The sequence below is a fragment of the Thermobia domestica genome, chromosome 9 (assembly GCF_964235325.1).
Source record: "Thermobia domestica chromosome 9, izTheDome1.hap1.1, whole genome shotgun sequence".
Classification (NCBI taxonomy): Eukaryota; Metazoa; Arthropoda; class Insecta; order Zygentoma; family Lepismatidae; genus Thermobia; species Thermobia domestica.
In genome coordinates, this window is record NC_137462.1 from 216,116,644 (window position 1) to 216,136,106 (window position 19,463).

The following is a 19,463-nucleotide window of genomic DNA, read 5'->3' on the forward strand; positions in this document are numbered from 1 at the left end:
CTAAATATTCTCCAGACGTATCGGAACAAGCTAGTTCCGTCTTCAGTGGAAAGGTAACAAGGATAAAAAATGGATAAGAGAAATATGGCAAGAGAACGAGAATACATACCACCACATGAACGTAACATAAAGATTGGTACTGAAAAGAACGAGCAGAGCACAGTGGAAGAAAGGAAGAGTTGAGTCTGAAAGAAGCATAATGTCTATGCAACGTCACTGTTGCCAGAACCAAAATACACATCAGAAGTAAGCAGTCAGATTTTATCAATGTTGCCAGAATCCAGATTTAAAACCAGATTATATTTATAAATAGAGAATGATTTTTTTTCTAGTAATGCCTTACATATATTAATATTTGGGGGCACAAAATCTTTTAAATGCTTAAGGTCTCTACGGGTTTTAATCCGGCCCTGGCACTGCCTGTATATTTCTTATCATAGTCATCAACAGTTGTCAATCCACATCTGGATTAGGGCTTTTCCAACTTCTTTCAAACATTGGGTAATTATTTTTTTACGTTACTCTATTTCATTTCTTAATTTGCAGAGTGGGTGTCAGCTCAAGACTTTCCAGCTTCTTCAGTTCCTCCACGTGTTGTAAAGATAGACCCTAGACAATTTCCTTTCTCTTCCTTTCCTCGTAGTTCTTAAACTTTCCCAGTGTCCATAGCAACTTGAATTTCACGTTTTCTCTCCATAATTCTTTTCATTTTTTCATTTCTTTTTGGTTTATCACATCATATTTCTTTGCATGGCGAGAACCCAGCCATCTTTTGATTTTAAAAAGATTTTGACTAATATCTTCCTATATCTGTACTCCCATATGTCAGTTAATATACTATGATCATGTTTTCAAACGTTACGGGTCAATATGTGTTTGTTCGCTAGTAATTGTCAGGCAGTATGTACAAAATATCAATGGTGCAGTCAGAAGGGTTGATCAGGCTCAAGTCCCCACTCCCTTCTTTGTGCAGTGATATTGAAAAAATGATTCTGTTTACATGCAGTATTGGATGTAAACACGTTTTTCCATTTTGTGAACTCAATGTTTCACAAATTTAAAAAAAGTATTCTACAGTATTGTAAAAAAAAAAAAAAAGAAAAGAAAGAAAAAAGAAAAAAGGTACTCTCCAAAAGCTTCAAATTTAACGCTTCGTAAGATTTCAACAAACTAGTTATATGCTGAATTCTTCATCTTTTTCAGTTATTTCCTGTAAGAAATGCATCCAAATTTAGTACCTGTAGGTGCAAATAGAAAGCATTAAAAAAAGAGAGTAAACGTTTTAAGTTTCAAAAAAATATCACTGAACTCTTCTTGAGATTGTATACAGTATATGAGTATATGCAGAGCACGAAATTTCAGGTCTGCTGCCCATTTTCTCGCGCACAGATTAATTTATCCAAATGCATATCACAAAACTAAAATATTTGGTCGCCAGCCAACCGAAAATTTTGCCTTGGTACTACAAAAAAAAACCTTTTGAGCACTTTTTTTGAGAGTAAGGTGAATATATATATATATATATATATATATATATATATATATATATATATATATATATATATATATATATATATATATATATATGCGACTAATTTATATTATTTTATTAAAGGTGAACCTAATGATAAATTTCAGCTAAAAAGTGAATTTTCTGCTGTCTTGACTTCCCTGTCGTTTTAGAAAACCACGAATTTGGCCTTTCTTATAATTTAACTGTAGCTATGGTTACCCAAACACTATGACAAATTTTCACAGACTTATCGGGCTTTGCTTATTCAAACGAATAATAATAATAATACTTAGCTGAATCTGCGCTCTCTACACAACGCATCATTCACATATGAGCATGAATCTCCTTGTCATTCCTCACAACATCTGTACATATCCCTTTACATACACAAGTGAAAGACTCTTGATAAAAATCGGCAAGAGATACCGTAAAGGGTAGACATTTTCGATTATTTTTTCAATATCTTGCACCATTTGCAAGATTTGAGTCTACTTTCGGTTGGAATTTCTAATTCATGTATGATCAGTGTTTTCTTTCTTCTTGCATACAGTATATAATAAGCAAATACATAACACACAATTAATTATAATGTCAGTGATATACGGTGTTCATTGGGCAAAACACTCCAAACAATAAACATTTATCTCAGACTGAAGAAATGGTTATTCTTCGTTTTCATAATCATTTCTTGAAATTATCATTATCGGGTTAATCGATGCTAAGTGATCGAGAAAAAAGAAACATTGCTGCTCGACCTTTTCAAAAAAATCTAATTTGTTCAGAAGTGTTGAGTCGATACAAGAGTACTTCAAAACCACAATTAATTATTTTTTTCAACATCCAATGGCAACGCAGCGGCTGCCGCCATTTTGCGTTTTCTCGATTTCAGGCGTTTATGTTGTTTTGAATATCTCACCGTGTGTTTGTCCTAGCAAATTAAAAATTGTTGGGCGTCTCCAACTTCTGCAGAGCTAAAACTTTGATCTCTTAACATTTTTGCCTAAAACCATTTGAAAGAGGTGAAAATCAGGGCCTACAGTAGCAATATTTTTGGACATTGAAAATATGTTTGGGAAGAGGAAACAACTGACGTAGAGGTCTGAATTTGTGTGTGTGTATATGTAGTATGGGGTCATAAGTTTATACAAAAAATTTTGCGGACCTATAGCTGCTCCCAAAGGCCTGAAAAAATATTAAGTTGGGGAATTATGCCAATGCGGCATATTTCATTGTCCAATATCTTCAATGGGCCTGGATAAAAAAATCAAACTTTGGGAATAGTTACTCCTTAAGTATACCATATCATACAAAAACAGTGCGTTTAGTATTTTTGAGCAAAAGGGGGTCAAAGTATTAAGGAATGACGTCATACTGTAGGAGATGTTTTGTTCAAAAATTCAATTGGAAACTCGTTGTTGTGAAGTAAAATACAGTAAATGGTTAGTACAGTCAAGGCTCTAAGCTCGTTTCTTTCCTCTAGTTATGACTCACTGTCTTATCACACTCACAGCAGCACTGGTGAAAAATGCCACTATCAGCAGAAGGCGAGAAAAGTTAAAATGCACACTTGGCAAAAAGTCCATGGTATCTTGAGTGCATAAATTGCGATAAGAAAATTAATTTAGGCAAATTTGAACGATTTGCTAAAGATACCATGGACTTATATCTCCAAAACTACACATTGTATCCAATCCCTGTGGACCAGCATAAAATATTACTGCACGGAAGAAAGATACTTGCGATATGTATATTGCCTATAGGGCAATTTCCGGAAGAGGCTCAAGAAGCACGAAATAAAGATAGTAGACGATTTCGAGAAAGGTTTACGCGAAAAACTTTTAGAGTGGATAAAAGTGGACAATCAATCTACTCCTTATCATGTTAGTTGAAGTCTTCGAAATTTCCCACATACAAATCACACGAAGACGAGCCAAGATATACACGAGTTGTTAAAAATTGAGAATACACTTCCAGAAGGAGACAATTCCATCAACTACAATTCCGAAGACAGATCAGATGAGGAAAGAAACTTCAGTGATTCTGAATAATATTGTCAGTACCTACTTTTGTCAGGTATTTTTGTTGCTTTTGCATTTTATTAGTTATTGTTTTCAGCAGTCTTTTATGAGTGAGGTACTTTAGGGTTCCACAAATGTGTAATTCACCATCATTTTCAATATGTAGTTACCATACTACATTCTTCATTTTGTATTAAACTGCAAACTCCTTGCCAAAGCTTCTTTTAGTGTCTCAACTACTATATTTAACACTGGAAAGTCGACTAGGCTATTCTTTACTAAAATTGAATTTTTTCCACCTAGATTGCTGAAATTTAACACTGTGCCGGAGAGAGATACTAATCCTGTATGCAAAAGTGTGGTGTTGGAATGTATAACTCGCACGATAATATGTTTCACTTTTTTATAATTTCAACACTTCCGCTGTACCCCTAAAAATGTAATAAAGAAATAATGGCCATTTTTTTATTCAATTAGAACTGAACAATTTACACAAAATTTGGAATCGACCAGAGAAAACGGCACGTTTCTAGCAGTTGTGGTTTCCGAGATCTCATTGTCGAAAGGACTAAAGAGAAATATATAAACTTTTCCTAACCACGAACATATAAACCTAGCATTCTAATATATAGATGACTCGAAAAATGATCACTTAAGCAAACGAAAATCCCTCTCAAAATTATATTAGTTAGTATTTTAGCCTTTATAGAGAGAAGTCTATCTAACACTGTAAGTCTCGATTTATGATAAAACCCAGTCTTCATTACTTACAAAACCTAACAATATGTTCAAATGCAAACAGACAACGCTCTGAAGAAAATGAAGATATGGATCAGCAGTCAAACAATAGGAAGAAGCAGCAAAAGAGCTGTGTACGTACAAAAAAACAAAAAGAAAAAAGATATTAAAAGGATTATCGATATGGATTACACATGTTTCGTTCAAAATTTAATAAGTTAATACAGTGTCTCACTATATCTTACAATTAACAATGGAAAAGTTAATTACACTTTACAGAGTAGAAAGCACTTATGCTTCCCCTTGGTTCTACGTTGAAAGGAATCTCAATTTTTCCGATTTTCTAAACATGCACAAAATTCTTTCTACGTAACTTCTTCATATTCGGTAAACGAATATTTAAGCACGTCCTTGCATACTCATAACCATCTGGTGAATAATGATATAACAGATTAGCAAAGGAAGTAAGAGTATTACTATATATACTACCTTTCGTCTTATGGCGTGCCATAATTTCTATTATGTCTGGAAAGAACGACGATAAACAAAGTGCACCTTTTTCGCTTATTAAGTCTCTACTTTTAAGTTCAGTCACAAGATCTTGTAAACTAGACACTTCGACATCGTGATTTTTTTTAGAAAGAGGCACAGGATTCTGTTCACTTTTATTCACTTCATTTTCACATTTCCTTATCAATTTACTGGGACTCAAAGATACGTAATAGTTATGATCCTCATCTAAATCCGATGACTCATTTTGTTCGGTGAGTTGCATGTATTCTGACAAAAGATAACGTTGTTCTTCTAACAAAAAAGGTTCATCACCACGCAAGAGCTCTATAGTCTGTAGCCCTGAATTGTCTTCCGTAACAACCATTGTATCTGCACAATCTAAATCTACCTTGTCTTTAGTTACTTCTTCAATTACCAGTGTCAATTTCTCCGTTTCAAAATCACTTTCACTGTCTGTGGCTTCCTCACGTGATGATTTTGCTGCTTGTAATCCACATCTTCCTCTTTTTGGTAATGATCTTTTGTTGAACGATTTTTTTCTTCCCTAAAAACAACAAATAATTCTAAATAAATTAACTTCTTATTGGATATTTACATATAGGATACACCACAACTTACGACTAGCCTAAAACATTAAAATATTGATCTTTTAATCACTATTATTGTATCAGTACTAAAAACACTAGTTTATTGTAATGTTATGATTACTATCTTTATATTCATAGTGTCCCTGAAAGGATAGTCAAGAATGATGATTAAAGAAAGAAAGAAAAAAAAGAAAACGAAATCCTTGGACCAAAATACAAAAGAAAATAGTAGGCCGACAAAACATTCTGCAGCAACATGATTCTGAAAGAATAAACTATAATACCATAAATAATGACAAGAAAATATCATACTTCTAGTCTTTATTATGCATTATTGCACACTTAATTTATAACAAATTCCCAGTTGGAATCAAGCAATGCAAAACTCAAGGAACCGCCTCCACAAACACACTGGAATTTCCCTATTGTATTCTGAAATTTAACAACTTAAAAAAACTTGTTCAAATCATATCTCAGATATAAAAGGTACTTCGAATATTTATTGTCACTTTGGTATGCAATATTGTAAAACAGATGCTTACAAATGTGAGACATGTCTTTTTTTATTCTTTACCAATTTATTGTTCATTTCATTTAGAAATATCTAACAGCAAAATAAACATTTTGCAGATATGTAGAAAGAAACTCATCTTGCATCTGGTGCTGCTGTTTCCCCTGTTAAAACTCCATAATATTCAATATTTCGGCCCACGCTGGAGCCAAGGACGCGAACACTCCTACTACAAACTGAAACTAATTATTGGGACATTGTTTTTTTGTCCCATAACTAACTAACTAACTCTATGGCCTATGGAACCCGGAGGTTCAATGCCGCATTTACAAAAAGCTCCTCATTGACTTTTGTCTTTAGCCAACTGGATCGAGTTTCTACTTTGTATCCCTATTTCTGCGAGATCCATCTTAATATTGTCTTCCCATATGCGCCTAGGTCTTCCTAATGGTCGTTTTCCGATTGCATTTCCAGTTAAAACTTTGAACTCGTTCATACTTTCTTCCATTCTGACTATATGACCTGCCCGACCTGCCTTTTTCATTCTACCGATGCTTTTAGATGGTGCTAGCAAGTATCAACGTCTGCATCTATCGACTTAAAATGCCATCTGGAAACAGTCGATGTAATTATTCAGTGGACGGGAAAATTAACTCTTTGGCCCTTTATTTACGACGCAACGCGACGTTGTCACACAGTGAAATTTGCATCTTCGGACGAAGACCCGAAAGGTATACAATTATATATATTTTCACTTTATTTTTACCTGTAGGATAGTGCGCTGTGAGTGCCATTTTTAGAATACCCGATAAAGTTTGAATTATCCACAAATATGTATTGCTAAATATCCAAAGAAACAAAATTAATATATCTATATGGATAAAAGTAATATGAAGTAGACTCCACCTTTAAGGGAGTATATTATTTTCGTAAAACAAGACAGACAAACGACATTTACTGGTATAAATTAAGTTACACACCTACGAGGAAGTATAGTACCACATACACTGAATTAATACACAAATCCATATACACAAGTAATAATAACCTTTATTATTTGTCCTCACTTAAAGGAGTTCGTGATCATCGTTTAGTTTGAATTGATTGTGTTTACGTTACCAGTAAAACCTTCTATTTCATTTATTGTGTTAATACGTTATGCGTAACATTTGGTTGACATTCAATAGATCATGTTAAGAATAGATCACCACATTCAAAATTTTCAACCATTTCGGAAGCTTCAGATGAAATGTCATACCGTTTCTTTACTTCATCGCCGAAATCGTCTCTATCTTTATCATAATCATCATCAGATAGATTGTTTTTGTGTTACTCTTGTCTAGGGCTGCCTCTCAATGACTAAAAAGCAATTATAACTGCAGTTTTCTATTCGCAATCAATCCACCACTAAAAATTCTGGCCCTGTATTACTTCGAATTATCTAAGGAGAAGGTAAAAAAAAATCGATTTACTCATAATTTTTACCATAGTTTTCAAGAGGAATAGACTTCAGTTAGAATTAAGCAGTCCGCCGTATGTATATAGATAGATAGATAGATAGATATAGATATATGAGAGATAGATATAAGGGAGTTTTTTTTTTTAATTTGATACAAATGTGTAATTTCTAAACCAATAAATAAAAAGCGCTGTCATTTTGTAAGAAGCAAACATCAATAGGGGGAAATAATTTGATATACTGCACACGGTGTTGCCAACTCCATATACAATTATAATTTTTTTTAAATGACACGACGTCAGATTATTGCATATGTCAAATTTATACGTTAAACGTAAACTTACAATACCATACTTACTATTCAGTATGTTGCAAACCAAGGACGATACAGTATTACAAATATACAAATTTTTGTAGCCTCTATCACGCTAACAGCTCAACAGATCTTCAATTTAAAAATACGACTAAAATCAAGTTCTCAATATATAAATAATAATCAATACTTCTTTAAATGCCATAGTTAAATATAGTTATTTTGTATAGCAGCGGTTGATTTAAAAAAAAAAAAAAAGCTAAAAATAAGAATAGCGGGTGGAATTTTTGATTTGATACAATATCTTCAAGAAGTATCTCTCTTTGACAAGGTTCGTGATTTGTTTTCCTCTTTAGCAGCGGCACAAAAGGGAAGGGTAGGAGAGTTTGTTTCGATTGCCTATCAGCTTAAGTGAAGTGAATGGTAGTTATATTTCTATTATTTTAACATAACAATTGAATGTTAGAGATTTAGTTTCATTCGCTGCGTATTGCACTTTTGTGTGCATAATATTTAACGAACTACAAGTGATTATTTGATAATTTTAAGTGCGTTATTCTTAATTTTATTGAGATCAACCACCACTGAATGAAAACCATGCAGAAATTACCATTCAGCCGTACATAAAAATGTGTATCATGTGACTTACTTAAGTCATAAAAAATGGATTACTTAAATAATTTAAACTGTTAAAAATAGAGTAAAGCTTACCTTTTGAAATGAAAAAATAGTTGGTACCGCATCATCTCTTAGTTGTTTCCGATTGACATAACCACTCAAGTAACAACTTTCGTCAAAATGTGCCGAACAGATTCGATGATGTGGTGATGGCTTAAAATTTTTCCTCCCTATAGCTTCAACCCATTGTTGGCAAATTTCATTATTGCTGAGAGGAAATCTGCGAAAGGTAATATAGTCAATAACATTACGAAAATATTTTATCGATTTTTTTTTAAAACTCTTACTTAGCAAAAGCGTTTTTAACATATTAATCAAACATACCAGTACTATGTGCTCTACAAGTAAGTGTGATATCCTTTCGGTTACATGAAACCCTACCGACAAGCTCACACCTAATTGTTGATAATAACTAAAAATCAGATTATGTAGTAAATAAATGATTATGTTCTCCAGAATTATAATATAAGAAAGACGAACCGATAAGTATTATAATACACATACTCCTGCTTCTTCCAACTGTTTTTCAATGAAGTTCTATTCTCTTAATATTTTCCTTATGGTAAAAACTGAGTTAAAATGAAAGACTGTTGTCAATACTAAGTCCTTGACTGAGTAACTTTCCAATCATAGAAGTTCAAATGTCATGAGATGAAAATCAAATAGTGGACTTTTACTGGATGACTTACATATTTGCATTCATTAGTATTAGTTTCTTATTTTCCTAATGTCATAAATCACTGCAATCATGATCTCAGTCATTTATTAACGACGTTTCAGATACAGCCAAAAGGCTATAATACTCTTAAGTTAAAGTATTAACAAAGGGAAAGAAAATCTGAAATCAATCAGAACCTATATATTAAGATACAACCAGTAATCATCTGCTGAGACAGGTAAAAAGCCTGTAGAACTCGCCACGATGGTCGACCTTCGGATTCGAACCCAGAACCTCTAAAATAAGAAATACGTACTCTAATCAACCACCTATGCTCATTCGAAAATCATTTTAGTAATTTAATACTGAAAAATGTTCAATATAATATACATGTCCTTATACACTTTCAAGAGAAAAATATAAGAATAAGAAAAGTATTGTAGCCATTTGTAAGTTTTAATTATTATACTAACCACCCATAAAACACGTAGGGAACCCATACTTAAAATAGCACTTATTACAGTTGTTTCCTTTTACGACGGCCTGGAACAATTTTACTCATGGGAAACTTCTGCAGTGAAACAAATCTTTCTGCCTTGCCCACCTTTTCTTCTGAATCCAGTAAAGCGTGCTATACACTACGAGATCAATCCTAGGAAATATCTTAGAATTTATCTTCGGAAAAATGTTATGACATATCTTGTAGGAAATCTTACCCTTTTTGTCCCATACACGTAAAGAGTTTTCCTGTCTGACCGAATGACGTTTATCAACATTGTGAAATAGTTCATTTTAATAAAAGTACAAAGTCGAAAAATTACTATGCTAACCACACTGCACATCCCACTGATATTAATATCAGGCGCTATATTGTTAAATTGGATACCTCTTTTAAGAAAAAAAAAAACATAAAAATCAGAAGGGTGCTAGTATACTTCTGGCGCACCACATTTTAGAAGATTTACAAGTAAAATTTAATACTTTGCATGAAAAGACATATTTATAAGGAACAAAGTTTTTGCAAGCAACATAATTAAATACAAAGTAGTACACCTGTATTTTATGTTTAAAACTGCAGGGTTACTAGTGTAAAATCATTTGAGAGAGAATGTTTAGCAGAAAGGGTCCAGCTATTTTTTCTAAGAAATGTTACAATTTCGGTAGTTTCTATTCACATTAGTTTAGTTTAGGTTGGTTAGGGTTAGTTACGGTTATGTTACGTTAGATTATATTAGTATATGGGTCTAACACAATTTTCAAAAAGTGATAGAATTTCGCTTACTTCTATTAATATTAGGTTAGTTTAAGTTAGTTAATTTCATTAGCTTAGATTTGGTTAGGTTGTGTTAGGTCTAAGTACTTGCATCTTCCATTTCTCCTGTAAATTTTGTATGTTCTGCTTGCTTCTGGGCCCCTTCTGCGAAACATTTACCTAAGTGAGTGCATATGAAAGATGACCGGTGATACTATTTTCCATTACCGGTATATTTCTGCATAGTTTACAGAAGCTATAATTTATGTTTGCAAGTGGAGCGCTACTACCACGATACCATGACATGTGCTACTCAAACTCGTATCATTGCCAAAACCCACTCGTTTTCACTGCATTCACTGACGCGCCTGTTTCCTTCGCTCGCACCCCCTCACTGACGCTCGGACCCCCGCTTCGCCCTACCCTGACTCGGTTAGATAGCATTCATACTTTCTAGAAGCGACCAGCGCAACTTGGTTTGCGTTTTTTGCACTATAGTTTTTATACTATATATCTGGACCCCGTATTTGTACACAAATCATAAAAGAATTGTAGTTTATCAATTACTTTTGATGGTCCCCTTCAGGGATTTTATCTATGCTATGTTAGATATTTTCATGTCGGTCAACGCAAATCATTTAGGAAACAGTGTCAAATTATAATTTTTCAACAATTATTTCGAGTGGTACACCTAAAGTAAACCTGCACGATCAGAAGATACCTCATCAGTTGTGTTTTCACTTGTTTTGTTTTCACTTTCTCTCACCTGATGTCGCTTAAATCCAAATCTTACGAATTTTCTTTCCGAAATAGAGCGTGCTCTAAACAAGAGAAATCTCATAGGATCGTTCAGAACACAGGAAATGACATGCGATCTGATGCCATACACGTTGAGATTTCGACTCTAGGACAAATCGTAAGAGATTTCCTAGGATCTATCTTATAGTGTATAGCTGGCCTAAGAGACCGAATACGCGTTCTACGTTAAGATGGTGTCTGCAGACATAAAGCATCGCTATATTTTGTTATTACATTTAGTTTTCCCTGCTTGTAAATTGTATTTATGTTAATATCAAGGATATTAAAATAAACTGCAAGGTTCTCTTTTACAGTATTTGATATCTTCGTCTCTTTTCACTTGTACCTGATATACGAAGTATTGCTCATGAATAAAAAATATCCGTACAAGAAATTACTATTTGGAGGGTGGAGACGATTAATTCACAACTGCATACAGTTTTTATTATTATTATTATTATTATTATTATTAAACTCTACATAATGTCCTTATCTCGTAACAAGCATAATTTCGTCCCCTCGTTTGAATAAATAGGCCTGTGCAAGACCATGGAAGGTATACAAGTATATAGACGTATTTATATAATTCTATATCATCATCGTCACGTGTTCTAAAACTGCAGACTTACGACTTAAACACATCTATAGGGTATATCTTAAATTGTCTGAATATATTATTGAAATAAACTCACGTGCTAAAAATTTAGGAACAGCAGCACACAACATTGGTACCTTCTGCCGACGGAGTAAATTGTGTGAACCGGTACAACAATGGAGTTAACATTGACATAACTTTCATCAGTAGAGACCGGATGTTAGGCAAAATGCTTATTCTTTAATATTAAAGATATGGTCAAAAATAACGTTTTAAAGTTTATATGGGGGGGTTATAGTTTCAATTTAAGCCAATTTTATTTTACCTATTTCGCCCATTCCTGCGTAAATAATTGCTTTTGTGCCTAATGTTGCCTATTCTATGCATTTTCTTCAAAATAATTTTACTGGAAAAAATATATAACAGTATTTTAAGAAAGGATTCTGCTTCTTCCGAGAAATATAAATATAAAAGTATTGTTTATAGTGATAATATGTCGTAAACCTTTGGACTGCTATGTGTACTGATAAAGTACTATAAAATTTTGGACTGCTGTGTGTACTGACAAGTGTATAAAATTTGGACTGTTGTGATAAAGTGCTGTATACATTAAAAGAAGACATTAATAAACAGATATGAAAAATGAAATGAAATCTTTGAGTTTTACTTCCCACGATTATCCCGGCTAGCCTAAACGAGACGATGAGAAATGGATGAATTGAAGAAAGTGGGAGGAAACGGGAGCCCCGAGGAAACCCACGCACACGGTGTCTGTCCATCACAAAGCTCACTTGGCGCGACCTGGGATCGAACCAGGAACCCCAAGCACCAGAGGTGAACTCTCTACCACTGAGCTACCGCAGCCCCACAAACAGGTATGTTTCGATATTCTTTGAACATTATCTACGACTTGATTTTATTTTTTATGTGTATTCAGTGTTTATCTTCATTATTTGGAAGTTAATTTTAATGCTTATTTTTTAAAATTTTAAGTGCCCCTTTACGTGCCTATTTTCCAGGTTTTTAATGCCTAAACATCCGGTCACTATTCATCAGTTATAGCTATTGGACGATACTGTCATAATTGGTCGTATGAAGGGTTATCACAGTTTGATCGTGGAGAGAGTATGAATGGGGCACACACTATCACCAAAGCAGCCATTCTTCTAGGATTTTCTTAAACAAGACGTCACATGTACTCCCATGCGCAAAAAAAATTGCGCGTATACTGTAACTCAAGATTTTTCGCATTTATTCCATTTTCCTTACGTTTATGGGTAAAATTCAGTTATTAGTATGTGGAGATAATAAAAAGCAATTCATGTAAGGAGATATTTCCAAAAAATATAATAAAATAATAAAAATATAAGCAAAAAACAAAATTATGCTTGGTTTTGTGTATACTGGCAACGGTGATTTCTAGGGATTTTTTCAGTAGCAGATCACAATTGCGGAGGGAATTCAGTAGGGGAATCGAGAAGTTGGATCAAGGAACTGGATAGTGGACTAAAATGTTGCATTTATTGGTTAAAACCTAGTGTGTAGATTGCCTGCCAAATATAAATTAGCTTCTGTAACTAAGATGTCGTACGAAAATATAGAATTAAACAGAAAAACTCTTATCTTAAGGTTCGAAGCGATACGGACCATGGTTATGAAGATAATTTCTTTAAAAAAAGGAGCTAACACCATGTAGCCTCCTTGGTTCGGTGGGTAGAGTGGCGGAGTCGTAGTTATTTTATAATTGTGACACCACATCGAATCCCATCTCATCCCATCCCATTTCTTTTTACAAAACATTATAATTTTCATGTTAATAAGAACCGAAGCAATATAATAAGGACAACTTACTAATATTTTGCTGTAATGACGTATTTATCCAGGATTAGAGAACTATTGTTAATAGCTATTATTTTCTGTTCATGCTGTTGTATAGTTTCTCTCATCCTGTTTTCTTGGGGAAAAAACAATTTTGTCTCCAACGAAGTGTGAAGGATATATACGGACAGAAAGAGACATCTTAGTACCAAACGTGATTTATCGTGATAAAGTGGAATAGTTTGCCATTATTAAAAAAAAAAAAAAAAAAAAAAAAAACTGAAGTTGGCTTTTCTTTAGGATTTAGCTTAAAAAAAATATGTTTTTCTTTATAAGACTATACTTTATGATTCAAGGTGTGTGATCATACCCACAAATTTAGCTAGTGAGTGAAAGATAATTGTTTATACAAACATTTTACAGGTTTAGGTGCGTGAAACACCAATACACCATGGTCTCGCTTATCCGACCATCCTTTGTTCCACATACCATATGATCCGATATATCATTGCAAATAGCACCAATCGGCAAGAAGATCTGCAAGTTGTGGTCTTAATCTATTTTTCATGCTGTGGAGTCTATCGCCTAGCGCGCCCGTCTACACCTTGACTCATACGTCTATCATTCAGTGCAGACACGTATCCAGGTTTTCTATTCGGAGGGGGCCCAACACGAATCCTCGTAAGCACGTAATTCTAATGTTTTTAAATATCAATAATAATAATAATAATGCAACAGTTCTGTACCTCTCTTAAACTTTTTCCTACTTTTCATTTATAAACCGGTTTATTTTGGAAACTGCATTATAGCACAAACAAAATGAAACATATTTTCGAGAGAAATGTAACTAAAGAAAACTGTCTGCTACGTATATCACATAACAAAAATAGCAAGAAGACATGGAGTGTATCGTTCTAATATATTAAAGTTAAAAACAGAACGGAAACGAAATGTTAATCCTATTTAAAACTGTTCTTTAATTCCACCTGGATCAGTGGCGTATTTACGATTTTGTTTCGGGAGGGGATTTGCTAACTTTCGGGGGGGGCTTTGCCTGGAAATGTGAAAATTCTGCAAGATATTTCATTTACTTTACTATACTAAGTAAGATTTCGTGGGGGGCTTAAACCCGGAAGCCACCCCCCTAAATACGCCACTGCACCTGGTATAATGGCATTATGGTATGTTCTTAGAATTATAACAAGACAACAGCACATTGCCCAAAGTTTGGACACTGACTACTAGTAAACTGATATAAAAGAACCTCAAAAGGGTAAAGGCAAGTTTATTAAAAAGTGCTTGAGTTTCGGAGAGAGACAGCTCTCAGGCCCTCACGCTGGATACGTCCCTGATTCAGTGCAGTGCAGTTATTTGTTATAAAACATTATTATTAGATGCGTAATATGTAAAATTATATCGTAAGTTTTACTTTTAATAGGTCTTTTCTTAACACATCCATATTATCCAGCGTTCTGCCTGCCTGTTTATGTCGGATAAGCGAAACTCTACTGTATTTCCAAAGCTAGCATATACATGAACTAGAATTGTATCGTCCTAGAACAGACAATAGTCTGAAATGCTTATATTAAAAGGCTGGAATTAAAAAAAAAGCATAAGTACTGATTTGCAAGCGTGAGAACAAATTAAAAACAATTCAATATATTTCCTAGGTATCAGATTATCATCTTATTATGTCGATGTGTATTCTTTTTTAAACATAGTTTTAAAAGTTATACCATTCGCAATATTCCTGAGGAAATCGAAAGAAAAACTCCTTGTGCCTCTTATGGCAAAGCGGCTTAAGTGCATGGTCCGAAACCGATTCCCACGTTAAGGTATAGATAAAGTTCCCGTACTTCAAAAATGCAAATCCGGGACGCTACTAAATTACGAGAATCTTTGAAATGCTTAAAACTGAAAGAAGTGTTGAATACTAATTTACTTTCCTCCATTAGATAGAGTTGTTCAAGTATTACGTTATCACATTTTTATTCATTTCACCAGATCTTCCAAGGACGCCAATTTCTCTTTAAATTTGGAGGGGGGGGGCATTCAAATGCAGAAGATATATATATGAGGATTTTAAGACAAATTACACTCAAATAATGCCAAATATTGTATATTCATAAATACAAAGGAGGCCTACATGAGCTTTGAGCGGGCTCGGCCCCCCAGGATCGGCGCCCTTGCCTTCTTCCTAGTTAAGCAAACGCAAGCAGATGATTTACTCCCTCCCCCTGGTAAGCAAAATTGTTTTTTTTTTTTTTTTTTTTCCTCAAGATCTGTTGTGTTTCGTGAAATAACAGCAGGAATTTCCTGATTACTTAACCATCTAAATGAATGTTTTCACTTAGAGCCATCCCGTCGATTCGCGTTGCCTAGGACTAAAATAAATTAAGGGTCAATAATGAAGATGAGACTTCCATATCAAACATGAAGAGACATGTGGATCGGAGATCTTTCTTTGCTCCAACTTTGATTTTTTTTCAAATCCATGATGGGAAATTATATTATGAGTACAATTTTCGAAATTAATAGTATACAATCGTAAAAATATCTTACAAAACGATGGTTTATTGCAAAATACTTTGACTGAAAGAATAAATTACAAGTAATAAACTTGTTACTTTTCCTGAAGACTCTAAGTCGTGAATGAGACGGAAGCTGTCGAGCGTAGTGCTTGGAACGATTGCCTCACTTGTTCTACCTTCCCGTGGCGCAGCCTTGATTCGACTTGATCCTAAACGGATTATTCAGAAGTCGAAGTCGGAAGATGTTTCCCATTTTTCCAAAACACTCTTGGTCGATTACAATCTGCCTCACTCGTGAGGGGACAATCCCATGCCGTAAGCGTCGGTGGACCACCGATAGGCAACTAGTGACATGTCCCCAAAAATTGGCGGTCCCGCAGCCAAAAATTGGTCCCACTTCCGTTTTGAAAATTATACCACCACCGACAGAGAAGCGACGGAACGCCAACGAACCACAAAATTATTCCCCTAAAATACGTTAAATCGCCTATATGCGTAATTTCTTTGCATCAAGATGAGTCTAAAAACATTTTTAAAAAAATAAAACGAAAGTGCCCTGAGCTGGGCGTGAACCATCAACCTTAGGGTTACTAATTGCGTGTTCTTCCGAATTCGTCACGGAGGCGATTATGAAGAGACAGCTTGTAGAGTGATAAATCGTTGAAGTATTTTTAATATTTCTAATCAGAGTGCTTCTTTAACCGTGTATATTTGAAGACAACTGTTCGGAATCAAATCAAATGCACTCGTCATGTAATTTTATAACAAAATGGCAAGCGTCTATTTACTTTTTTCATAGTTCTCCCATATTCACTTGCTAGTGATCGGCGACAGTTGCCAACTAAATTCATACAATTATACGCACCCACCTCAAGATTTTTCACTTCATGATGTAAAGGCAGGAGTTTGACCCCCGGAGCTCAAATATTGTCCTTATAATAACAATTCGTCAGGGAAAAATAATATATAATAATAACCGCATGCACATGACTGGCGATAGTTCATGTTGGTCCCTTTACGATTCTCCGTGACAAATCAAACGAGCGCGGACCAAAATGAAGTCCTCGTTCTTACGTTGTGGTAACTTCAATACCCCCGATTCTAGATATCTGCTTCGACTCGACGAATCCCTGCCACTAGTGGTACGTTAGCGGCAATTCTTCGACGCGTCGCTATATCGACGATCGCCATTTACCGGCAAGTGAGCCACTAGGAGTTGGCGACGTTTACGGCATGGGGAAGCTAATAAACAAACAAACAAAAAAAAATTATAATAATAAATCTAAAGCCTTATAAAAAAATTTTCTGAAAAGTTACATCTAGCAAAATCATTTGTTGGTATTCCAGAACTGTGAATTCACCTTTATTCATAATTTACTTCTATCGTAGTTTTGATATGAGAATGATATGTCTGAAACTAACACAGGTCATTAATACTTTTTTTTTTTTTTTTTGCTTTACTCAGATTTAGCAGTTTTACTTAACAGTCAGTCAATTTGGATCTGTGATATCAGAGTTTTAGAGATTTCCTTAATTTTTTCATTTCTAAAAAAGTTTGCAACTAACACCATTAACGTATCTCTTTCGATATTTCCATATGTAATGGCTTGGTCACTCCCAGTATATTTCAAACAATAAAATATTTACGGTGTCTTACTCCATTAATCCGAACTACATTTTACATCCAACAACTCTGTGCATTTTCCCTTAAATCTGCAAACTTTCTACTAGGTTAAAACTCAGTATTTTCTATTTTCTTCCTTTCTTGCTAAAACGAAAGTGTTCTTTAGACAACCTGGAATGATGACTCTATACTACATTATGTTGCATAGGGCATTTTATGTAGCATATCATTTGACAGTTGGACACTTTCTTTTTATATTGAAAGCAACAGGGATTAAGTCCTTCTACACTTATAAGTAAACACATTCTTTTTGATTCGTGGAATTGTGCCAATGCACTAGGTCCAGAGAGTTTTTAATTTAAGATAATAATAATAATAATAATAATAATAACAATAATAATAATAATAATAATAATAATAATAATAATAATAATAATAATAATAATAATAACTATTATTATAATTATTATTATTATTATTGACTTAGGTTTTCCTGAATATTAAGCAATATTTCACAAAAAGCTGGTATTTTTAAACAAATATGTTCGATATCAAGTTTTCATAAAAGTAGTCACTCTCTCCTATAGATAATTTCAGAGGGGCCGCGGTGGCTCAGTGATAAAGCGTTCACCTTTGGTGCATGGGATCCTTGGTTCGACCCCAGCTCGCACCAAGTGAATTTTGTGGTGGAGAAACACCATGTGCATTGGTTTTCTCGGGGTTCTTTCGTTTTCTCCCACTTTTTTCATTCCACCATTGCATTCATTTTTCATCACCGTGTCCTTTAGCCTAGCCGGTATAACCGTGGGTCGTAAAACTTAAAGATTTGATTTCAAATAATTCCAACCCAAACAGTTGCAGGAAGTATGTCATTTCGAATAAAACAAACCACTCTATAAAATTCTGAGTATTATTATTTTTTATATATACAATTCTAGCGGACCTTATTTCTAAATCGAAGGGTAAGAAGACTAAATTCACTCTCTTATTATTATAAATTCATTTCAATTGAAGCAGTTAAAATAGTTGGGAAAAATTAGAAAGCCATACCCTATATTCCAGTGTGCCACAACCGGATAACGTAGCACACTGGCGTGCCCAGCAAAATGAACAGTGTGACGCAAACTTTTACCTATTATTTACAAGAATATTTGTCGAGTTTATTTTATTTATTATTATGAACGATTTTTCCACGGATCAGCTCTCTGTATACAATTAAACAAACAAGTATCACATTGAGGGAATGAGTGTAATTATTTACTTTAATAGTAATAGAAATGTATATATATATATATATATATATATATATATATATATATATTGCATTTTCTACCGGGAATAACTGCATCCGGTCTAGAAAGCTGGGACTAACAACAAAGGAACCCGATGTGCTAAACACACACCACCTACACCTACGCACTTCAATACACTAACGAAGGTGCAGACTATTCATGAATTAAAGTCTCTCACCCAATGTATTCTCCTAACATGTCTCCCAGCGATTACAACATTTTTTGGTATCTCAATCACTTCCTAGTAGGATAGGTTTACATAGAGACCACTGATTAACCTGGTATTGGATGTTTCACTTTCTTACCTTTGGAGTTGACAGTCATCGGTTGAACAATCTCACACGCAAATATCTAATATTAACAACGTTCCTTCTATAATTTCGTAATATTGTATTATTTCTTTATATTATTTATTAGGTTGGTTAGGCTTGTTTCAACACTTTTCTCTTTGCACCTACTTATTACCTTATTGTTCATTTGTAGATGTAATATTAATTTTGTAAGCCTGTTGTAACTGGGATAAAATCCTGTAATAGGCAGCAATAATAAATAAATAAATAAATAA

General features: G+C 34.0%; 1 protein-coding gene across 1 annotated transcript in view; it reads right to left on the reverse strand.

Annotated features, from left to right (window-relative positions):
* Positions 1 to 4,466: 4,466 nt before the first annotated feature.
* Positions 4,467 to 19,463, reverse strand: part of LOC145660592 (uncharacterized) — a 55,254-nt gene continuing 40,257 nt past the window's right edge. Inside the window, exons 2-3 of the mRNA XM_081725847.1 lie at positions 8,364 to 8,550; positions 4,467 to 5,326 (exon numbers count right to left, since the gene is read on the reverse strand). Coding sequence (XP_081581973.1) covers positions 4,613 to 5,326; positions 8,364 to 8,550 — 901 coding nt within the window. The 3' untranslated portion in view covers positions 4,467 to 4,612. The remainder of the gene's footprint in view (positions 5,327 to 8,363; positions 8,551 to 19,463) is intronic.